Source organism: Alexandromys fortis, unplaced genomic scaffold (assembly GCF_014885135.2).
Source record: "Alexandromys fortis isolate MF-2015 unplaced genomic scaffold, M_Fortis_MF-2015_v1.1 scaffold_19, whole genome shotgun sequence".
Classification (NCBI taxonomy): Eukaryota; Metazoa; Chordata; class Mammalia; order Rodentia; family Cricetidae; genus Alexandromys; species Alexandromys fortis.
This window is the reverse complement of record NW_026067890.1, coordinates 272,182-280,719: the sequence shown is the minus strand read 5'-3', so window position 1 is coordinate 280,719 and position 8,538 is coordinate 272,182. Positions and strand designations below refer to the sequence as shown.

The window sequence follows — 8,538 nt, the reverse complement described above, 5'->3', positions numbered from 1 at the left end:
TCCCTCTCCTCTCCCCCTCTCCCCACTCCTCTCCCCCTCCCTCTCCAATCCGAAGAGCAGTCATGGTTCCCTGCCCTGTGGAAAGTCCAAGGTCCTCCCCCCTCCGTCCATGTCTAGGAAGGTGAACATCCAACCTGGCTAGGCTCCCACCAAGCCGGAACATGAAGTAGGATCAAAACCCCTTGCCATTGACCTTGGGAACTCTTTGCTCATTCTTTTTCCATTGCTTTTCCATGACAAGGCTCAACATGGTCTCCAGGCCCTTTCTCCTACTACACCTCATTCCTGAAGTGTGATGGGTGAGTTCCTTTTTTTGGAACCCACTTGCTGTTCCTTTCCGTTTACATGTCTAGCAAGTATGTTCTTCCAACATTCACAGAGGCAAAAATAAATTAAGTGTTGCATCAGACAAGGCTTCTGGCTGGCTGGAACACAAAGCTATAAGGAGATAGCATTCTTGGGATAGCTTCATGTTATAGAATCTAATCTGTACAGACTATGAAGAGAGTGATGTCATAACACATTTAAGTATTTACATGCTTAACTCACAATTAATTCTCTTTTTAGTCACGGTTTTACTTATTACATATTCCCAAACCTGTGTTGTTTGTTGACTATATTTAATAATACTAAAAAATACTAAATAGAGTTGAATTTAATGATTTCATTTTTTGTGTAAAAAATGTTCTTGAAAAATTGACGTAAAATCTGCTACACAAATTTATGCTTAAACATGCATTAGGTTACTAATTTAAACACTTTTTGTATGTGTGTCACTCAATGAGTTCATAACTGATATTTATTAAAACACAAATGACAAAGCAGGAATACAAAGTTACGTTTTCTATGAAGTTACTACAGATGAATTGTGCAATGCTTTAAATATGTATGATATAGTCTAATTGTTTCATTCCCTAGGATGAGAAATTAGATATTATGCTCATTTTATAACAATAAAACTTTGACTCAAAGATTAACAATGCCACATTAAATTATTCTGTAGCCAAATGAATGTTAACATCTGTCTGATTCTAATGAAATCACATTCTACATTATTGTATGCTGCTACTACAATACTAAGATTCTAAGTTTCTAGGTTTACAAGTTAGAAAAGCTGTAAGAAAAGATCCTTTTTATCTTTTTATCATTTTTCTAACATTTTAAAATTAATTTAAAAAATCCATACACTATATTTTGATCATATTCTTTCCTCTCCCCAAATTTCCTTAAGTTAATCTAATCTTTTTGATTAAGTTAAGATTGAACTCTTGAATAAATCAACTAGTTGGGTTGTCTTTACTTTACAAGTTCAAGCAGCCATGTGCTGGTGGTGCAAGCCATTAATCCTAGCACTCGGGAGGCAGAGACAGCAGATTTCTGTAAGGCCGAGGTTAACCTGGTCTACAAGAGCTAGTTTCAGGATAGGCAAAACTACAGACAAACCCTGTTGAGAGAAAGAGAGAGAGAGAGAAAGAGAGAGAGAGAGAGAGAGAGAGAGAGAGAGAGAGAGAGAGAGCTCAATATTTAATTCTTAATGTTAAGGTGAACTGTATCTCATTATTAAAGCGTTGGACAATGGAGTAGCTTTTCACACCATTAAATAGATCTTATATTGATGGAGGAGGGTGGATTACTTGTCAATCAGATAAAGTCAGTTCGGTATGTTGGTTAATTTAACTTAATGTAAAAATCAATTCAGCACATTGAGCTGAGGAGAACTCAGGTTAGATTTAATGACTTCACATGCCAAAGGAGGAAGGCCTGCATGTGTAGTGCTCAATAGTGCTCACTCAGTTTGATCCACTACATCAAAATGAATATGAATAGTATTGTAAGCTTAGTGCAGTCACCACAGATACCATACAACATGTAATACATCTATACAAAGTCTTTCTATTGTGCTTACAAAGTGAGCACCAAAGCTTAAAAACAGTCCTTCATATTTTTAATTGGTATTTAAAATAAATACGCAGATAAACTGCAATTTTGATAAAGATTACCTTCAAGTAATTCACCAAAAATCAACCCATTTGCAAAGTAACTTTATAACATGATTCACCCAAAGGATCTGAAATAATACAACTGAAATTTATTTTATTTTAAAATGTCTAAAATTTCAAAATGGACAGTTTATAAAAATCAGTTCAGTTTGTACTGCTGAGATACAAAGGTTCAAGGAGAGAAAATGTCAATAGGAGTAAGATAACTCTAGAAATAAGTAGTATTTTTAATTAATCTGTGATTTTGGGTCACTGAAGAATAAGTCATTTGAGAAAGTAATTTTTATGTTAACCACACAGTTTATAAACATATAGATTAGACTAAAAGAGAAGTCTGTATAGAAAACATTGAAGATGATGTGGGTGAAAGACACGACTATAGAACATTCACTATAAGAACTGTAAAGCATTAAGTACTTTGCAGTAAAAATATAGGATGTTTGGATAGAAAAATATTCAAGTAATAAGGTTTAATGGCGAATAAAATGTCCTCCAGTGAGAGTAGCCTATGTAGACAAGCAATTCATTCTTGCTGGAATTTTTTTTTTCAAAAATTTAAAGAACTAAGAACAATTATCCAAAAACCATCCCTAGATTAACAGGGAGACAACCTAATTCATTCTACAAGGCTAACATTGCCCTTGTAATGAAACCAGACAAGGACACTAAAGAAGCAGTTGAAGTATATATTATCACTGATGATCACAACTCAGGATTATAAATTAACAATAAATGAAATCAAACATCAAATAAAATTACTCATTAAGGTCAAGTGAGATGTATTTAAACATTTAAAGGGCAGCACTAATATAAAATGACTAAATATATTGCGCACAACAGTGAAGAATGAAAGCCATGTGATATTGTCAATGGATGTAAAAGAGTAAAAGTAGATTTAAAATACGGTCTGGTACTCCCTTTACTGATTATATTTCCAAAGGGAATCAAATCCACCTACCAAATGCTCCCTGCACTTTTATACTCCATGCAGCACCAGTCATGACTGCTAAGATAGGGAATCCCACAGACAGATGACTGTCTACAGAAAATGTGACAATTATATCTAATGGGGTACAAGTCAGCCAGACAGAAAGGTGAGATCCTGCCATTTGTGGGAAACTGAATGGAATTGGAGAGCATTATGTCATGTGACTTAAGGTAGACATGGACACCCGGAGACAAATGGCTCTTGTCTTCACTTATATATAACAGTTAAAGTGAACACAGGATAGTTTTGCTAAGAAGAATGGGGAGGGAACAAGATAAAACATTACTAGTTAACAGGTACAAAGACAGATATAGAGATAACAATTTTAGTTTTTAATTGACCTCAATTGTTGTGGGATGACTATTGTTCACAATAACCTAACACAGAGTCTACATACATCTCAAAGGCAGAAGCTTCAAATATAAGAATTACAGGAGAGGTCATAGACCTGTTTTGTTAATGTATATTGTAAATATGCATTAAAATATCAGATTTTTATCTATTAATACCTTAAATTATTTCTAATTAAACTAAAATCTTTAAATCTCTTTTAAGATGCTATATTGTCAATATCTTGCTTTCTTCAATAATTTACATGTATTTATTTACATTATATTTGTCTTCATGTGCACAAAAGAATGTGCACACGGTCAGACCAAAAGACAGCTTTGCAGGTGTCAGTTATCTCCTTTGGCCACATGGAACTGGGGACTGAACACAGTACCCTGGGCTTGTTGATAAGGACTTCTACCCGCTGAGACATCTCACCTGCACAGAGCCAGTTAGTGTGACCATAGCTGCCTCTTAGCTGCTCTCACCTTTATGCAAACTCTGCTTCATTAAAAATCATGGTTCCAAGTCCTTAAAATGTGACAACATAAGGTCGTCTACAATATAGATGGGTGCTTGCAGTGAATCTACTGAAATGGATTCGTGCTTTCAAGATGTGTACACTCGACTCTGGGCATTTCACTCTCGTGGAGAATGCCAGGGGCTGGAACAGGAACTGTTCAACAGCCCTCAACATTTGTTTGGAGGAGCAGGTAACTCTCAACAGAGGAGCTGTTTGACTTATTCAGACTGTGACAGTAACATGGTTAAAATGTACTCTGAGTAAGTGAAGATTTTGACATTCTGAAGGAAGTGATTATTTGTCAGCCTCAGATGCTGCCTGGAGCTTGCATGGGTAACACCGATCTAAACGCACAGGGAACAATTCAAATGAAGAATGAGAAAAACTTACTCTCTTTCCAGGAGGACCTGGTGGGCCAGCCTCACCAGATGGACCAGGGGGACCCTAAAAATGAATATAGTTAGATATAAATATAAAATTCACTATTTAATAGGCTGGGTATTTTTCATAACCAACATAATTTCTCCCAGTATAAGCTAAAACTGACTTTCATCTCATTGATACACTAAAACCCTCAGCCCCCATTGAGAGACATGAATGGCTTCTAGATATCCACATAGTGAGCTGGTAAACTTATTTGGCAAACTCTTCATGGATATAGGAAAGTTCTCTGAATTTTCTCTGTGGAAACTTATACCATTTAAAAAGCAGTAATAGAATTTCAGCAAACACTTGACATATACATTTATAAGTTTGATAATAGACTACAAACTTTTAACATTTTGATTTACTACCTATAAACTTCTCACACACTAGTGATTTTTGTTCCACTGTGTAAATAACTATGTAAGGATGTACGTCATAAGTATACCTTAGATTTCCAACACCTAAGGGACAGAACCTTGTAAGAGACTCACATTTCTTCAGAACTACTTAATTTAACACCTTTAATATTTTCTCCTTTCCTAAGTAGCCCATGTGGCCAAAACATTTCTGTGTCTATACAAAAAATATTAAAATGTCTATACTATGTTTCATTTAGCCACTTGGCTGAAATAGCATATGAACTACAACAAGTTACCAGCCTGATATTCTTACTTTTATATTCATTATTTGTGTTTACAATGTATTATCTTTTCATAAACAAGTGGAAGTGTGGGTATCTTTGACTGTTTTGCCCGATTTGGGGATCTTTTTTCTCCTGCTGGGTTGAAGGAAGTAGTCCTCAACCAGCCTTGACTTCAGGGTTTGTGCATTGTCTTATTCTATCTAGTGCTGTATTAGGTTCGTGGCCCTGAAAGGCCTGCTCTTTTCTGCGGAAAAGGGGGGGGGGTCGTCTTGGGGAAAGGGGAGCTAGAGAGGACTATGAGTGGAGGGTGGGGAAGTTACTGGTGAGATGTATTAAATGTGAGGAGACTAGACAAATTAAGAAAAATAAAGAATTAACATTAGGACAAGCTCATAAACAGATGATGGCATACTTTGAGAAGGGCATACACAAAATATACAATAAACTTTAATTGTAAAAGAGTAACCATGTTGAAATGCCTTTTTTAAATGCATGGAGCTATAGAAGATGATGAAAAATAGTAAGGCTTCTTGCCTACCGGTTGCCCTGGATCTCCATCTTCGCCCTTGTCACCTCCGACACCATCTTGCCCCTGTAATTGACAGTGAAAATTAACCCAAATATTTCTTATTATATCTTATTATTATAAAGGTACAAAACTTACACAGACTACTTTGGCACAGTGTTTAAACAAACTGTGATCAGATGGATAAATGAAATTATAATACTTATTTTTTAGATAATGGCACCTCTTCCTCTAAATACTTGGGAAATAATTAGATACTTGGGAAATAAATACTTGGGAAATCATAAATGAGGAAGACTCACTTGATACATAAGACCAGTACTTCAGTTCACCAGGAACAGACATAATAAAATTAAAAGTAGGATTTGCATAATAAATGGAATTAAGAAATAAAGGCTTAACCAGGTGGTGATGGCACATGTCTTTAATCCCAGCACTCTGGAGGCAGAGGCAGGTGGATCTCTGGGAGTGCGAGGACAGGCTGGTCTAGAAGAGTTAGTTCTAGGATAGGCATCAATGCTACACAGAGAAACCCTGTCTTGAAAGACCATAAAAAGAGAAAAGAAGGAAGGAAGGAAGGAAGGAAGGAAGGAAGGAAGGAAGGAAGGAAGGAAGGAAGGTCTTAAACTTTATATATATATATGCTACGTTTGCTAGGGTAATGCAAGAATCGCTAGCTATATAAATGCTGTGGTCAGTGTCATTTCTGTTTGTTTCATTTGTCTTTCTGTCTTTAAAGTTCATTTATAAGATAATTTTTTTAAAGTTGTTACTGCAGACTGAGGGAACAGCCACACTAAATCATTCTTTTATTTCTCTACCATACTTACTGCAGGGCCAGGTTCCCCAGGTGGACCAGGATCTCCAGGAAAACCAACAGGCCCCTAGAGAGACATTGTAAATAAATAAATAAATAAATAAATAAATAAATAAATAAATAAATAAATAGAATTAAACAAAAGTTTCATAATGCTATTTTTTTAGTGCTTCAAGAGATTAGAGTCATGGTATTGGCTGGTTAGATATATTCTCCAGACAGGAAAAAAAATTGAAAAGAGCAAAGAATGCATGCAAATATTTTCTATGAAAAGCTAGGAGAGGATCAAACACAAATTTCATCATAAAGAGAACAAACTCACTGGGTTCCCCTTGGGACCATCATCACCAGGTGGCCCCTTAGCACCTGCAGGACCTGCAGCACCAGGAGGCCCAGCTTCTCCTTTCTCTCCTCTCTCTCCTTTGGGACCCTAAAGAATACAACCAAAAGCAACAATTACTTTATAAGCACTGTTTCAAGATCTTAACCTCAATACTGTGGGTTGTATAATTCTCTGCTTTTATAGTCTGTATACTACAATGCAAAATTTCTAACAGAATCCAAACTGAATGAATTAGATGCCAGGAGTCATGAACCCTGCTGCTAGATTTTCAAAATATTTCTAGATTGTCAAGGGAATGTAATAGTTTTACGAGAAGTTTAATTTATTTTAGAATAATTCATTTTAATTAACAAATATTTAGTTAATGCGGGAAGGAAATTGTTGCTTTGTTTCTATTATGGACAGTTTACTAAACACAATGTTGCATAATGAACACCTTATGTTTAAAAGACTTAACTCATGCAAATGTGATCGTTTGAATTTTAGATACTAATCAAAATATGCAGAGAATTGTCAGTTGTTATTAAACAATAAGTTTTTGTAGTTGTGGGCACAATAAGTAAGTTGGAAAGGAAGAGTAAAAACGAGCACTGTTAGGATTCAAGTTCAATGTTCAAACACGCTAAAAGAATTCCTAAATATCTAATGAAGCCGAATAAGGGACTTTAAGACTACAGAACTTACACCTGTGCCGGCTTCACCAGGGGGTCCGGGATTCCCTGCTTCTCCAGGTTCACCCTACAAAGAAAGCATCAGATAATGGTAAGAACACAGCAATGGTGTTTTCTATCTGTAATAATGTCCTTAGGATGGGCATCCTAATTTAGACCAGCCTCTACCTTACTTTACTGCTTAAAACACATCAAAAGTCTAATAAGAAGAAAGAGAACTTGGATTAATCACAACTCAAGAAAAGAAATAGATTAAATGCTACTTTAGTGTGGAGAGATGAAATCAAGCACATGAGCTCAGGTTGCCACCAAGCTATAGCAACAATCAGACATTTTCTAACAGTTTGCATTCATGTAGCATCAAAATTCATATTATAATCAGGATTATTAATTTTAAAATGCAAGTTGTTCTTTTTTACTAAACTTTAAATAAATTTCTTGCTATTGAAATACATCAGTATAAAACTTGGTGGTATGTCGATACCTATAGAATGAGTTTAGGAAAATCAGTGTAAAATAAAGAATGTACTTAATCAAAAGTCCTATATTTGAATGCTTAATATTATAAATATAATTGTCTTTATGGAAATATAATGGTGTTATATGATAAACACTGCTGTGTGAAGGGGATGAAGGGGTGTGCAGTTACCATGCCATATTGCTAGTGGACTCTCCGTTTATTCAAGAGTGTTTCCTATAAAAGCAACAGCAAATTGCTCTGCAGATTCATGTAATTACAAATTATGTTTATTAAGAAAATGTGTTGATTATTTGTTCTGGGAAAACGGTTGAGGTATCTCCCATAAATACATGGCCCAGGGAGAACAGATTGTTTTACTTGCACAGAAGAAATCATGGCTCATGGTCGGTAGCCTCTTTTTTTTTTCATTGTAACCAAATGATATAATTTTCCAAATAGAAGTTGCAATGAAATCATTCAGAATCAATGGTGCAATGACAAATTTATAATCTATAGAAAATTATATCATATCAGATTCTTTAAAAAGTTAAGATCAGGGTTTTTTATCATTTTCTCTGTCATAAGGAATTTTTTTTAATATATTTATTCATTTTTTAAAGATTTCTGTCTCTTCCCCACCACCGCCTCCCATTTCCCTCCCCCTCCCCCAGTCAAATCCCCCTCCTCATCAGCTCAAAGAGCAATCAGGGTTCCCTGTCCTGTGGGAAGTCCAAGGACCACCCACCTCCATCCAGGTCTAGTAAGGTGAGCATCCAAACTGCCTAGGCTCCCACAAAGCCAATACGTACAG

The 8,538-nt window shown here is 35.6% G+C and overlaps 1 protein-coding gene across 2 annotated transcripts in view; it reads right to left on the bottom strand.

Moving 5' to 3' along the window:
* Col11a1 (collagen type XI alpha 1 chain) overlaps positions 1-8,538 on the bottom strand; it is a 163,766-nt gene that overhangs the window by 24,066 nt on the left and 131,162 nt on the right. For both annotated transcript variants that reach the window (XM_050155901.1, XM_050155826.1), the window contains 5 exons: positions 7,281-7,334; positions 6,576-6,683; positions 6,267-6,320; positions 5,449-5,502; positions 4,232-4,285 (listed from right to left, as the gene is read on the bottom strand). In XM_050155901.1, coding sequence (XP_050011858.1) covers positions 4,232-4,285; positions 5,449-5,502; positions 6,267-6,320; positions 6,576-6,683; positions 7,281-7,334 — 324 coding nt within the window. The remainder of the gene's footprint in view (positions 1-4,231; positions 4,286-5,448; positions 5,503-6,266; positions 6,321-6,575; positions 6,684-7,280; positions 7,335-8,538) is intronic.